The sequence below is a fragment of the Eriocheir sinensis genome, chromosome 12 (assembly GCF_024679095.1).
Source record: "Eriocheir sinensis breed Jianghai 21 chromosome 12, ASM2467909v1, whole genome shotgun sequence".
Taxonomy (NCBI): Eukaryota; Metazoa; Arthropoda; class Malacostraca; order Decapoda; family Varunidae; genus Eriocheir; species Eriocheir sinensis.
The window spans coordinates 6,483,570-6,499,324 of NC_066520.1; the positions used below are offsets into that span (position 1 = coordinate 6,483,570).

The 15,755-nt window shown below is 47.8% G+C and overlaps 1 protein-coding gene across 15 annotated transcripts in view; it reads right to left on the minus strand.

Moving 5' to 3' along the window:
- The window catches only part of LOC126997334 (transforming growth factor beta-1-induced transcript 1 protein-like), a 176,021-nt gene that overhangs the window by 99,733 nt on the left and 60,533 nt on the right, over nt 1-15,755 (minus strand). For 4 of the 15 annotated variants that reach the window (XM_050858375.1, XM_050858373.1, XM_050858371.1 and 1 more), the window contains one exon: nt 4,851-4,960. In XM_050858375.1, coding sequence (XP_050714332.1) covers nt 4,851-4,960 — 110 coding nt within the window. Of the gene's footprint in view, nt 1-4,850; nt 4,961-6,217; nt 6,459-11,399; nt 15,726-15,755 lie in introns of those variants that run through there. The other 11 variants (XM_050858363.1, XM_050858362.1, XM_050858366.1 and 8 more) reach the window with 8 other exon arrangements.

Sequence of the window (15,755 nt, forward strand, 5' to 3'; positions counted from 1 at the left end):
CTGGAGCCAGGGTCGCAGATCTGCGCATGCGCAGTAGGCTCCTAGAAACGCGTCCCTAGCAACGCGAGGCATCACCTCCACCTGATATAAACGGTATACCGAAGCAGTTGATCATGGCTGAATATACTGATGCTGCCATAGTCAGGGCTCTGACATCAAATGATATTGAGAAATTAAGGAATGCTCAGCTAAAGCAAGCTTTAGCTACGCTTATCAACGCTAAAGACGACGAACCATCAAACAGAGTCCTGCTGGAGGAGCTTCGGAATGTGAAAGAAGCAGTGGCAGAGATGGCAACACTTAAAAAGGAAGTGCAGACTCTATCCGACAGACTAAATGATGCCTATGGGACTATTCACCAACAACAGCTGTTCCTGGAGTCTTTAGATGGTAAGGAGAGACGACGGAACTTCATAATAACAGGACTGTTAGAAGACGGAGATGAACTTGGAGTAGCAGACGAGGAAAAATAAGGAATGATTCAGGCGGCGGCTGGTCCTACCGAAGCAGTGGACCAAAACAGGTGGACAGCGAAGAGACTGGGAGAACAGAATGAACGAAGAATGAGGCCCATTCTCATCACTGGATGACCAGAACCAGAGACAGAATCCTGAGAATGGCAAAAAATCTGAAGAATGCTCAAGGACAAATGTCACGCGTATACATAAAGAAGGATGTCCATCCTGCAGTCAGAAGAGAAAATGCTCGTCTGAGGAGGCGAGCACGAGAGTAAAAGGAGAAAGCGGAAAACGTGGGCGTGAACATCACTTATGACTGGAAGAATCGTGTGTTGATGAGAGATGGCGTCGTTATTGACAGGTTCAACCCTAGTTTTTTTCTAAATCTCAACAACGAGTATGAATTAAAACTCTGCTCGTGGAACATTGGTGGCCTTAAAGATAAGCTGCAGAAACCAGACATCCTGAAGTTCATCCTCGACTACGACATTGTATGGATACTGGAGGCAAGAAAGTATTTCAGCCTACAAGTGCCGGGATTCAGCGTTTACCGGAATTTGTCTAAAAGTGGGCAAGACAGAGGAGTGGTGATGCTGGTCAAAGACAAGATAGTGAGGAACATCCGGCAAGTGGACATGGATGCAGAGGACCAGATATGGGTGGTGTTGTCATGGAGACCAGAGGTGAAGTTGGGAGGAGTGTATATACTCCTGACGACTCTTTCCGCCTTCCATGCTTTGTGCTCGCTCAACGAACTCAAGAAAAAGGGGACATTATTGTCATGGGCGACTTTAATGCACGAGTGGGTACACCACGCCTTCAACACGACAGCGGCACCCACTATGAATATCGAGGAGTAAAGGACGACACACTCAACAGTCATGGAAGGACACTGAACAACATATGCCACAACAACGCGATGGTCGTAGCTAACCACCTTCATCTCAACGGCAGACAGCTAGGAGGTGATTTTTCATTTAGAAGACGACACAACTGGATATCAGAAATTGATTTGTGTCTTGCAAAACAGGAATGTATAGACCTGATCAAGAACATGGAGACAAGACAAGACATTCTCGGCTCTGATCATGCACCACTCTGCGTCACCTTGACGACTGCAGAGGTAAGGACAATACCACCGTCACGAGCGTCATCGTTGGGTCGGTCGCACTACGCACCCGTCAAACCACAAAGAATGCAGAGGAGGGTATGCTACAAGTATGTGGACGTAGAAGGACTAACGAACGCATTACAGGACGTGGCACCCCCCAACGTGGAACTAGACGGCGGGCGTGTGGATGTGGGCGCGGCGGTCTCGGAGGGCCGCCGTGTTATTATGGATACTGCTGCTGATTTCACCAGACAACAACACGGTGCTGGACATTCCTGGGATGAGACGCACCCACGCTGGAAACGAGTTTTAGAAACTAATGATAGTAAATTAATATGGAAATCTATAAATTGGAAAGGAAACCTTGAAAGTGAACACATGGATAAGCCAGAGGACGAGGAACTTAAGGAACATTTCGAAAACTTATTTAAATTGCCAAACATGTGTAATCTTGAAGACCATGTTGTTGAAGGTGCACCGTATGTACCGATTCTAGACGACCCATTCACGCCTGATGAGTTGCACCAGGCCCTGAGTAACATTAAAGTTAATAAAAGCTACAGTGGTCTGTGCCCAGGTATTGTTAAACATTTACCAGTGACGTGGTTATTATTTTTCTTGACAATATCCAATGTAATATTTAACAGATGGTGTTATCCCCTTGCTTGGTGTTATAGTAAATTAGTAGTTCTGTTTAAGTCAGGCAATAGGATGATATGTAATAGTTATAGAGGTATTAGCATAATGGACCCTCTTGCAAAAATTTATGATGTATTAATATTAAACAGACAAAGACTTTGGTGCGATATAGACAAATGTCAAGCTGGAGCACAGAAAAATAGAGGCTGTATCGAACAAATTTTGAGTTTAAGATTGCTATGTGACTATACTAGATATAAAAAAGTAAAGTTATATGTTTTATTTATAGACTTTAGAAAAGCATACGACAGAATTCCCCGGTTAAAGCTAATAAATCGCCTTCGTAATTTAGGGTGTGGGGGAGTCATGCTACAAGCAATTAAGATGATGTATGTGTGTACAAAGAATATACTTAAATCAGCAATTATAGATACATCTATTGGCGTGAGTCAAGGTGCTCCGTCAAGCTGCTTATTGTTCGTTATATATATATTGGTCATATGATACGGATGTTAAAGAGAGCAGTGCCAACCGACGGTTTCCTTGGCAGTTTACATGCGTTACTTCTGATGGACGACTCAGTGATACTTGCTACGAGTCGAGAAATGTGTAAAACGAAACTTGATATTGTGTGTCAGTTTTGCAAGGAAAATGGACTGGAAATTAATGAAAAGAAAACAATTTTTTTTGTAATTAATGGTCAAGATTGTGATAGACGCTGTTTGTCGAGCGAGGTAGTGAGGGTGAAATACGATTCAGAGTACTTGTATCTTGGCGCGTGGCGTACTGATTCGGGTAAGAGTGACGCGGCAGTGGCGCGGCATGAAACCGTAAGGGAAGCAGTGGTAAATAAATTTTCAATATTTTGTGCAAGTAATACCCAGATGCCATTTATATATAAGAAAACTGTATTTGATGCTGCAGTGATGGCTTCGTTGTTATACAGCGCAGAAACATGGCTGACAAACAAGACGAAAGGAATAGAAAAGCAGTACAACAAGCTAGTGAATTGTTTATTAGGTGTGCGTAAGAACACTAGCATGAGCTTGTGTATGGTCGAAGCAGGTATTCCTCCATTGCAAAGTATTATTGAGAAAAAAAGAAGAAAATTCACTAAAACAAAGCGGGAACGAGTCGATATGAGCGAACCTTTCCATTTAGTGTATCAGCTGTGTAGAGAAGCAAACACTCCAGGTTTTCGCTTCCTTGAAAGGTTATCTATGGAGAACGAAAATACGAACCCAGTGGAGAAAGTTGCTGATTACGTTCGGATGGAAGCAGCGAGTGCATCCAAACTGAACACATACGTCACAGACATGAACCCGAATATGACAGTGCATCCAGTCTACGTCACGAAGGTGTTCATACCAGACTTTTAAGCGAGAGTCATTCACAAGGCTGCGGGTGATGTCTTACAACCTTCGCGTGCAGGTTGGGAGGTGGAGACGCACGCCGCGTGAGGAACGTGTGTCAGTGTAACAACACAAGTGTGCAGACTGAAAAGCATGTACTAATCGAATGTTTATTATCGGAACCTTGTCGTGATAGATACCCAATGCTTAAATTTGATAGTATTATAGAGCTTCTTAATGAAAATGAATTTGTTTCAGAATTGTGCAATTATGTACATGAGGTAGTTAAGATATATGAACAGATTTTCTGATTACAATAATAACGTTGTGCCTTCTACGTATTTTTTTTAAATGTATTCAATCTGGACAAAAAATAGATACATAATTACTTTTCTTTTGCATTTGTAATATGTATTTTTATCAATAAACTACTACTACTACTACTGTGTGTACGGCGTGTGTGTGTGTACGGTGTGTGTGTGTGTACGGTGTGTGTGTGTGTGTGTGTACGGTGTGTGTGTGTGTACAATCAAAATGAAGAACAAGACCTTCCTTCCTTCAAAGATTTATCCCCTAGTAACTAACATCACTAGGGGAAACGGGCCCTTGTCCGAAGAGGGAAAAGATTGGTCCCTCCCTGCACGGGGGAGCACGAGCCATTGCCATTGCCTTCGGCAATGGCTCGTGCTCCCCCGTGCTCCCCCGACAGACCGACTCTATCGACGATCGAAATCTAGACGACCAAGTCGGTCTGTCGACGAGGACTGGCGTGTCTCTGAAGAACAAGACAGTACTGAGTGTCTTTAGAGAAAAGCGAGGGAAAGGAATGGAATGAATATCTGTCGCGAAATGAAAAGCCACAATCAGCACTGCATCACGACTTCTACTCTAGAGTCTTGAGCACTCAAAGTTTTTATTCTCGCTGTCTCTAAGAGAGAGAGAGAGAGAGAGAGAGAGAGAGAGAGAGAGAGAGAGAGAGAGAGAGAGAGAGATTTTGTCTGTGCTATAGAAAACGGAGAAAATGGTCCGGTAGGGATATTAGATGGGATACTACTCACGATGACTCCTATCGCCCTGCCTATCCATCGAAGCAAAATAACTAGCAAATCGCAAATATAAAATAGATATGATTATAAAAAAACGAATATAAATAACTGAATATATGGCAAAAATGAATAAAGAATAAATACATAAATACAAACTAGTAAATAGGTAGCCTACATGAGATAGAGATAAAGTTTTCTGTTCTACACAAAGGCATGAAGCAGTATTTTGAGCTACACTACTCACGTCGTGGCCATTGTGGTGGGTGGAGGTGGGCGTGAGTTGGTGGGCGGGGGACTGGGGGGTGGCGGCCTGGGAGGGCGTGATGGTGTTCTGAAGGTCAGCCAACAACGCGTCTGCAACAACAAATAACATAGTAAAAAGGTTTCTCTCTCATTCAAGCACACATAATGGTAATGGCGATGGTGGTAGGGAATGTGATATAAAAGATGACAGCAATATAAAAATAATAATGTTAAAATATGCACCGATCCTTTCTCTCTCTCTTTCAAACACACACACACACACACACACACACACACACACACAAGCATGGATGGAAGCAAACAAACAGCTACGTAAAAAAAAATAAAAAAATAAAAATCAATGACATCACGATAACAACCACGCGATGCAAAATGAAATGAATGAACAACTAAGTCGCTTTGTAATAAGTAAGCAGATAAGTACACAAATGCTGGAGTAAGTTGGTTAGTAGGTAAGTAAGATAAGTGAAGAGATAAGTAAATAGTCAGGCTTTGCACCTCTAAATGAACCCAAACACTCGGTTACATCTGAGAGCGAAGTGCAGCCAACTAGATCTCAATTTACGTTTTCTTCCAAGGAATGCAGCTCGTATTTCATTCCGTTCCTGCCAAGTTAACTTCATTGTGCAGGCTCTTAAGAGAAAATCACGGATCTGGAGTCAAAGCGAGGAAGAGGAAGCTACATTCACAAACAAGACAATAAGTTGGATTATAAACATGGTCTAAGTAACCATATTTTTTTTTGTTATTTCTTCAAATAAGCCAGAGATGAATATTTCCCTGTCCATTAACAATGCCTTGCTTCTCTCGCTTTGTGTAAAAGATGAGGTGGTAAAGGAAACGTTAGGTAGTCAGGTGTTAGGAAAGAGTTCTTATCTGTGACCTTTCCTGTGGTAGTGAGATATGTAAGAGGCGCTTCGTAACTTCACGCCTCTCCTTTTCCTGTCTCACGGTCTATCCAGACAAGGCTTCCCAAGACCTGCCCCTCCACTTTCCTCGCCCTCCACTAACGTCAGCTTTGATCCAAGGAATTTAGAGGAGGGTACCTCTAAACTCCTTCCTTCAATCAAACACACACACACACACACACACACACACACACACACACACACACACACACACACACACACACACTTTCTTCAAACCTCAGGCAATATCACAACACTGCCTCTTTAGTGTCCTTTACTTCAGCCTCCTATACTGTAAAAGTGGACGACCAGCGACAAAAATATAAATCAAGATGCTAAGTCATGTTACGTGCGTACCGCTTTCCGGTGAGTGTCCTTACCCACACCTAACCTGCCCATCTGCACTACACAGCTACATACGTGGTGCTGAATGTCTTACCGATCGTGTCCTGCACCCCAGAGAAGGAGATGACTGAGCTAGTGCTGTCCTGCCGCTGGGCCATCTCTGATACACACGCTCACTACACAGGGTGAAGGGAGCACGGGCAGCAACTACTTTGACTTGGGTTTGCGCGACCGTATTGAGATTCCTGTAGCGTGAGGGTGGTCGTGCAGGGAGCCACGGCCGGCACGAGGGTAGTGAGGAGGCCAACTAGAGCCACAGGAGGGACGACCCTCACTGAAAGCTGTCCGGATGTAACCCCTCTCTCTCTCTCTCTCTCTCTCTCTCTCTCTCTCTCTCTCTCTCTCTCTGAGTGCATTCTGCTTTCCAATTAACCTCCTTGAAAGATGGTGATCTAAACTTCCTTCCTCCTCCTCTCCATTCTCCCGCCATGACTACTTTCCTCGTGTTCCAATATCACAAGGCAGGGTTGCCACATGTTCTACTTCCGAGATTATTATAAACCTCACGTTATCTCTCGCAACGTCACTGAGGCAGCTGTGTTCCCCTAACAATAATGATTGCACTGCTGTATGTTCCTCGCCATGAAATCAAAATGTCAGCGAGTCCAGGTGCGCCTCAGTCTCCTCTAACTGTCAGCACGTGATGATATGGAGGAATGCAATTAGGACGAAGGGCAAACAAAGGTGTGTGTGTGTGTGTGTGTGTGTGTGTGTGTGTGTGTGTGTGTGTGTCTCTCTCTCTCTCTCTCTCTCTCTCTCTCTCTCTCTCTCTCTCTCTCCGGCTGTGGTATTCCCAAGCTGAGCCAACCAGAGGCATGGTCAGACCCGTTACGGTAGTGTGGCGTCCTAATGACTGACACATAACGCCGGTGTTGCCTAGTGTTGTTGGTCCGCGCTGCTGCACCACATCCACATGAATGCTGCGGCCAAATCATAAGCTAAGCATGCTTTACCTGGTATCACCTGGACGATAAAAAAGAACTTGTCCTACATTGTGCGTGTATTACTCTCCACTTCCACTAGACAGCATTAGTAGCCCATGCAGATGTATTACAAAAGCAAACCACGCTGACAACACGGTCGTTAGTATACTTCAAAGTTCACACACTCCTACTCGTGGCAAAATAATGCAAGGGTTTATGACGCCACGAAGGGACCAACAATTAGACATGTTGCCAACGCTGACACACTCATTGTAATGCCCCGCAAGCACTGTTCAAGCATGTGATCTAGGCTCAGGAAGTGATGTAGCAAATTTCCACATCAATCCAGCCTTAACCCCTTCCCATCTGCTACCCCTCACGCCCCCTGGACCCACGCAGGGTCCCAGTAGATCACCACACTGCCTTGTGGGTTATGGCCTAAAAAAAATAATAAATAAATAAATAAATAAATAAATAAATAAATAAATAAATAAATCCCTGTGTACGTGCAATTCTGTCCCTGTGTACCTGTATCCCGCATCCCTGTGTACGTGCAATTCTGTCCCTGTGTACCTGCCACCCTGTCCCTGTGTACCTGTATCCCGCATCCCTGTGCAACTGCCACCCTGTCCCTGTGTACCTGTGTCCCGCATCCCTGTGTACGTGCCATCCTGTCCCTGTGTACCTGCCATCCTGTCCCTGTGTACCTGTATCCCGCATCCCTGTGTACGTGCCATCCTGTCCCTGTGTACCTGTATCCCGCATCCCTGTGTACGTGCCATCCTGTCCCTGTGTACCTGTATCCCGCATCCCTGTGTACGTGCCATCCTGTCCCTGTGTACGTGCCACCCTGTCCCTGTGTACCTGTATCCCGCATCCCTGTGTACGTGCCACCCTGTCCCTGTGTACCTGTATCCCGCATCCCTGTGTACGTGCCATCCTGTCCCTGTGTACGTGCCACCCTGTCCCTGTGTACCTGTATCCCGCATCCCTGTGTACGTGCCATCCTGTCCCTGTGTACCTGTATCCCGCATCCCTGTGTACGTGCCATCCTGTCCCTGTGTACCTGCCATCCTGTCCCTGTGTACCTGCCATCCTGTCCCTGTGTACCTGCCATCCTGTCCCTGTGTACGTGCCATTCTGTCCCTGTGTACGTGCCATTCTGTCCCTGTGTACGTGCCATTCTGTCCCTGTGTACGTGCCATCCTGTCCCTGTGTACGTGCCATTCTGTCCCTGTGTACCTGCCATCCTGTCCCTGTGTACGTGCCATTCTGTCCCTGTGTACGTGCCATTCTGTCCCTGTGTACGTGCCATTCTGTCCCTGTGTACCTGCCATCCTGTCCCTGTGTACCTGCCATCCTGTCCCTGTGTACCTGCCATCCTGTCCCTGTGTACGTGCCATTCTGTCCCTGTGTACGTGCCATTCTGTCCCTGTGTACCTGCCATCCTGTCCCTGTGTACCTGCCATCCTGTCCCTGTGTACGTGCCATCCTGTCCCTGTGTACGTGCCATCCTGTCCCTGTGTACCTGCCATCCTGTCCCTGTGTACGTGCCATCCTGTCCCTGTGTACGTGCCATCCTGTCCCTGTGTACCTGCCATCCTGTCCCTGTGTACCTGCCATCCTGTCCCTGTGTACCTGCCATCCTGTCCCTGTGTACGTGCCATCCTGTCCCTGTGTACGTGCCATTCTGTCCCTGTGTACCTGCCATCCTGTCCCTGTGTACCTGCCATCCTGTCCCTGTGTACGTGCCATCCTGTCCCTGTGTACGTGCCATTCTGTCCCTGTGTACCTGCCATCCTGTCCCTGTGTACCTGCCATCCTGTCCCTGTGTACGTGCCATTCTGTCCCTGTGTACCTGCCATCCTGTCCCTGTGTACCTGCCATCCTGTCCCTGTGTACCTGCCATCCTGTCCCTGTGTACCTGTCATCCTGTCCCTGTGTACCTGTGTCCCGCATCCCTGTGTGCCTGCCATCCTGTCCCTGTGCACCTGCCATCCTGTCCCTGTGCACCTGCCATCCTGTCCCTGTGTACCTGTGTCCCGCATCCCTGTGTACCTGCCATCCTGTCCCTGTGTACCTGTCCCTGTGTACCTGTGTCCCGCATCCCTGTGTACCTGCCATCCTGTCCCTGTGTACCTGCCATCCTGTCCCTGTGTACCTGCCATCCTGTCCCTGTGTACCTGCCATCCTGTCCCTGTGCACCTGCCACCCTGTCCCTGTATACCTGCCACCCTGTCCCTGTGTACCTGCCATCCTGTCCCTGTGTCCCGCATCCCTGTGTACCTGCCATCCTGTCCCTGTGTACCTGCCATCCTGTCCCTGTGTACCTGCCATCCTGTCCCTGTGTACCTGCCACCCTGTCCTTGTGTACCTGCCATCCTGTCCCTGTGTACCTGCCATCCTGTCCCTGTGCACCTGCCACCCTGTCCCTGTGTACCACACCTGTCCCTGTGTACCTGCCATCCTGTCCCTGTGTACCTGCCACCCTGTCCCTGTGTACCTGCCATCCTGTCCCTGTGCACCTGCCACCCTGTCCCTGTGTACCTGCCACCCTGTCCCTGTGTACCTGCCACCCTGTCCCTGTGTACCTGCCACCCTGTCCCTGTGTACCTGCCATCCTGTCCCTGTGCACCTGCCACCCTGTCCCTGTGTACCTGCCACCCTGTCCCTGTGTACCTGCCACCCTGTCCCTGTGTACCTGCCACCCCGTCCCTGTGTACCTGCCACCCTGTCCCTGTACCTGCCACCCAGTCCCTGTGTACCTGCCACCCTGTCCCTGTGTACCTGCCACCCTGTCCCTGTGTACCTGCCACCCTGTCCCTGTGTACCTGCCACCCTGTCCCTGTGTACCTGCCATCCTGTCCCTGTGCACCTGCCACCCTGTCCCTGTGTACCTGCCACCCTGTCCCTGTGCACCTGCCACCCTGTCCCTGTGTACCTGCCAACCTGTCCCTGTGTACCTGCCACCCTGTCCCTGTGCACCTGCCACCCTGTCTCTGTCTACCTGCCTCCCCGTCCCTGTGTACCTGCCACCCTGTCCCTGTGTACCTGCCACCCTGTCCCTGTGTACCTGCCAACCTGTCCCTGTGTACCTGCCAACCTGTCCCTGTGTACCTGCCTCCCCGTCCCTGTGTACCTGCCAACCTGTCCCTGTGCACCTGCCACCCCGTCCCTGTCTACCTGCCTCCCCGTCCCTGTGTACCTGCCAACCTGTCCCTGTGTACCTGCCACCCTGTCCCTGTGCACCTGCCACCCTGTCCCTGTCTACCTGCCTCCCCGTCCCTGTGTACCTGCCACCCTGTCCCTGTGTACCTGCCACCCTGTCCCTGTGCACCTGCCACCCCGTCCCTGTCTACCTGCCTCCCCGTCCCTGTGTACCTGCCAACCTGTCCCTGTGTACCTGCCACCCTGTCCCTGTGTACCTGCCACCCCGTCCCTGTGTACCTGCCAACCTGTCCCTGTGTACCTGCCTCCCCGTCCCTGTGTACCTGCCAACCTGTCCCTGTGTACCTGCCACCCTGTCTCTGTCTACCTGCCTCCCCGTCCCTGTGTACCTGCCACCCTGTCCCTGTGCACCTACCACCCTGTCTCTGTCTACCTGCCACCCCGTCCCTGTCTACCTGCCTCCCCGTCCCTGTGTACCTGCCAACCTGTCCCTGTGCACCTACCACCCTGTCTCTGTCTACCTGCCTCCCCGTCCCTGTGTACCTGCCACCCTGTCCCTGTGTACCTGCCACCCTGTCCCTGTGCACCTACCACCCTGTCTCTGTCTACCTGCCTCCCCGTCCCTGTGTACCTGCCAACCTGTCCCTGTGTACCTGCCACCCTGTCCCTGTGCACCTACCACCCTGTCTCTGTCTACCTGCCTCCCCGTCCCTGTGTACCTGCCAACCTGTCCCTGTGTACCTGCCACCCTGTCCCTGTGCACCTACCACCCTGTCTCTGTCTACCTGCCTCCCCGTCCCTGTGTACCTATATCCCCCGCCCCTGTGTTCCTGCCACCTTATTTCCTCTACCTGCCTCATGATTTTGCTTCTTCTTTGATAATTGTTCTGTTCTGCGTATGCAAGGTATTATCTTTCTCGTTCTTTATTGTGCGAAGTTCACATTCTATTTTATTATTAATTTTGCTATAGTTACACTTCTCTCTGTCCCTCTTTCTTTCCCTGCCTCCTCACTTCCTGAAACAGTGCGTGGGTCATTCATTGTCTTCTAACTGCACCTGTCTCATACTATTTTCTCTCTCTCCCCGTCTCATCCACTCCTCCGCGTCCCTCCGTACCTACTCACTTATATAGTCGTCGTGGGGTTCCTTCCACCACCATGGGTCGTCCTCTTCTCCTCCGTCACTCCTCGACACGTCCATTCCTCTTGCTCTTGTTTCCCTCCGCTCCTCTCCTTTGCTCCACTCCTTTAACACCAACACCTGTCTCTTCTTCGTATCGCACCTCCTCTTCTCCTCCCCCATCCAAGTGGCTCTGATCTCTCTCTCCCTGTTTCTTAGTTCTCTTTCTTTCTGTTTCTTCTCCTCTTTCCGTTTCGCGATGACTTCCTCCAGTTGCTTCATTATCTCCTTTTCTTCATCCTCTTTTATCTTTTTGCTCCTTGTTTCCTCCTCCTCTATTAATTTGATTCTGTCCTCTTCCTCTCTGATTAGCTTGACTCTTAGTATTTCTTCCATTTTTCTTTGTTCGCGTTCTTCTTCTTCCTTCTCCCACATGAGCCGCAGTTCTTCTCTCTTCTTAGCTCTTGCCTCCTCCTCCTTCTTTCGTTTATGCTTCTCGGCAGTCCTTCTTCTTTGGATTTTCTCGTTTTCCTCCATCCTCCACAACGTTCTCAGTTCCTCCTCTCTCTTCCACATGTCTTTAAGTTCTGACTCCCTCTTCTTGGCCCTTTCCTCTTCCTCCTCTCTCTTCCTTCGCAACCTTTCTTCCTCCTCTCTCTTCCTCTTGGCTCTCTCCTCATAGTCTCTTCTGATCCGTGAGCTTTCCTCCTCTTCTCTCTTCCACATTGCCATCAGTTCCACTTCTTTCTGTAACATGGCCTTTACTTGAGCCTCTCTCCTTTTCCTCTTTTCCTCCTCTTCCTCTTTCTTCCTCAAGGTCCTCTCCTCCTCTTCTCGTTTCCTCCTGATTCTCTCCTCTTCCTCTCTCCTCCACAGAAGCCTGAGTTCTTCCTCTCGTCTCCACATTGCTCTTAGTTCCTCTTCTCTTTTTCTGGCTCTTTCCTCTTCTTCTTCTCTTCTTCTTAACGCCCTCTCTTCTTCCTCTCTCATTGCTCGTTCTTTCTCTTCTTCCTCCCTACGTATTCTCTCTTCCTCTCTCCTCCACATTTGCCTTAGCTCTGCCTCTCTCTTTCTTGCTCTTTCCTCCTCTTCCTCTCTTTGCTTCTTCGCTCTCTCTTCCTCCTCCCGTTTTCTTTGTGATGCTGCTTCTTCCTCTCTTCTGATTCGCTCCTCTTCTCTCAACCACATTCTTCTTAGTTCCGCAACCCTTCTCCTAATGTTAAGCTCCTCCTCTTCCTCCCTCTTTACTCTCTCTTCTTCTTCTTCCTTTTTCCACATCTCTCTCAGTTCTGCCTCTCTTCTTTTTGCCTCCTCCTCCTCCTCTTCACTCCATATCGCTTTCAAAAACTTCATTCTCTGCGCGGCTCTCTGCTTCTCCATCTCCAGCAGGTTGTTCTCTTCCTCTCTCTCCCACGCTTCAATAACGTAGTTTTGGCTTCTTCTGACGATTATATTTTCTTCTTCCTCCGGTTGTCTCCATTTCAACGCTCTTTCCAGCTTCTCTCTTTCATTCAACAATTTCTTCTTCTCTTCTCTTTTCCTCGCGTTTCTCTCCCTGGTTTCTCTCTCCACTTTGCTTCTCGATGTTATCAGTTCCGTTTCTTCCGTCCACAAGTCTTTCCTTTCATACATTTCGCATTTGGCCTTTTCTTCCCTTTTATCCCTGTTCTCTTCCTCTTCTTCCCTCTTCACTATGGCTCTCTCTTCCACCTCTCGCTGTTTCCTAGTTTTGTCGTGTTCTCTTTTCTCCATAAACCATTTTTCCTTTTCTTGCATTCTTATTTTTCCTTTTTTTCTCTCCTCTCTCTCCTTTCTGGCTCTTTCTTCTTCCTCTTCTCTCTCCTTTCTGGCTCTTTCTTCTCTCTCCTTTCTGGCTCTTTCTTCTTCTTCTCTTTCCTTTCTGGCTCTTTCTTCTTCCTCTTCTCTCTTTTCTGGCTCTTTCTTCTCTCTCCTTTCTGGCTCTTTCTTCTCTTTCCTTTCTGGCTCTTTCTTCTTCCTCTTCTCTCTCCTTTCTGGCTCTTTCTTCTTCCTCTTCTCTCTCCTTTCTGGCTCTTTCTTCTTCCTCTTCTCTCTCCTTTCTGGCTCTTTCTTCTCTCTCCTTTCTGGCTCTTTCTTCTTCTTCTCTTTCCTTTCTGGCTCTTTCTTCTTCCTCTTCTCTCTCTTTTCTGGCTCTTTCTTCTCTCTCCTTTCTGGCTCTTTCTTCTCTTTCCTTTCTGGCTCTTTCTTCTTCTTCTCTTTCCTTTCTGGCTCTTTCTTCTTCCTCTTCTCTCTCTTTTCTGGCTCTTTCTTCTCTCTCCTTTCTGGCTCTTTCTTCTTCTTCTCTTTCCTTTCTGGCTCTTTCTTCTTCTTCTCTTTCCTTTCTGGCTCTTTCTTCTTCTTCTCTTTCCTTTCTGGCTCTTTCTTCTCTCTCCTTTCTGGCTCTTTCTTCTTCTTCTCTTTCCTTTCTGGCTCTTTCTTCTTCCTCTTCTCTCTCCTTTCTGGCTCTTTCTTCTCTTTCCTTTCTGGCTCTTTCTTCTCTTTCCTTTCTGGCTCTTTCTTCTTCCTCTTCTCTCTCCTTTCTGGCTCTTTCTTCTCTCTCCTTTCTGGCTCTTTCTTCTTCCTCTTCTCTCTCCTTTCTGGCTCTTTCTTCTCTTTCCTTTCTGGCTCTTTCTTCTCTTTCCTTTTTGGCTCTTTCTTCTTCTTCTTCTCTCTCCTTTCTGGCTCTTTCTTCTCTTTCCTTTCTGGCTCTTTCTTCTTCCTCTTCTCTCTCCTTTCTGGCTCTTTCTTCTCTTTCCTTTCTGGCTCTTTCTTCTTCTTCTTCTCTCTCCTTTCTGGCTCTTTCTTCTCTTTCCTTTCTGGCTCTTTCTTCTTCCTCTTCTCTCTCCTTTCTGGCTCTTTCTTCTCTTTCCTTTCTGGCTCTTTCTTCTTCCTCTTCTCTCTCCTTTCTGGCTCTTTCTTCTCTTTCCTTTCTGGCTCTTTCTTCTTCCTCTTCTCTTTCCTCTCTGACTCTTTCTCTTTCCTTTCTGGCATTTATCACGCCCCTTTCGTCCTCGTCTCTCCTTCGTTTGGCCTTTTCTTCACTCTCTTTCCTCTCTAAGCTCATTTCCTTTTCTTCAATTTTCGCTGCGACTCTCTCCTCTTCTTTATGGCTGTGGCTGCTCTCTTCTCTCCACGTGACCTTCTTTTTCCTTCTTTCTGTCTGTCTGATCGCGCCTTCGTCTTTCCCCATACGTACGACGGCTTCTTTGCTTTCGTCTTTTCTCTTTGTCTTTGCGTTTTCGGGGACACTTTCTTGTTGGACTCTGCTTTTATCCATGCCAAGCCTCGTCAAATCTTCCTCCTTCTCTGTTTCATTACGAGAAGAAACCAGCTTTTCATTTTTTAACACTATTATTTTCTCTGTGTTTTCCCCTCCACTCCATATCTCTCTTTCCTCCTTACTCGACCTAGTACTTCCCTCTTCGGTGTGTTGTACGAGTTCTCTAAGTTTTGTTTCTCCTTCCACGGTCACGATTCCTCTGGTGCCCTTTCGTTCCCCGGTCTGTTGAGTCTGCCATTCAGTCACCGTACTATTTTCTTCCCTGGAGTCCCCGTCGATGTATATTTGTATTATCTCTTCAATTTCAATATTCTCCTCAATAATTTTCTGTCCGCCAGGTAAGTATTTTATTTCTGTCGAAGTGAGTCGTTTTTCCTTACCCCTCTTTTGATTTGTTGTTTCCTGAGCGTCCGGAACTTCCTCAATGGTCGTCTTGATCTCGTGAACGACCCCCCGTGTTCCTTCTTCATATCTAGTCTTATCCAGGTAGCGCCTTTTAGAATGCCTCATCTCATTCACTGCACCTACTTTTTCTGCCGCCTCACATCGCACGTCTTCAAACTCGGAGACACATTTATCTCTCATGCGCAAATCTTCAACATTTTTCTCTCCTCCGAACTCTTTTTCTTTCACTTTCTCCATTTCTTCCACACGTTTATTGTTTTCTTGGACATCTTCCTCTTCTCCCCTCTCCATTTCCCTTTGCAGCGCCTCTGTTTCCTTTTCCATCACGACTCTTTTCTTCGGAGAGGGAATCAGAATACTTTTCTGGGGCTAGTTGATTTCATGGTCTATAAATTCAACGATGCTCTTCTCTCTCTCTCTCTCTCTCTCTCTCTCTCTCTCTCTCTCTCTCTCTCTCTCTCTCTCTCTCTCCCCTTCTGATTTATGATCTCATTACGCAGTGTCTTTCGTATTGTTCTTTTTAAGTAAGTCTAAGAATCACTGTTTTTCATGAATAATGCGTCTTCTGGGTTTCAGGTACATTCTAGCTTTTTTTTTATTTTCCATTCCCTGTTCATATTTTCCATCACTGAAATATTAGAATTTCAAGGACGTTTAC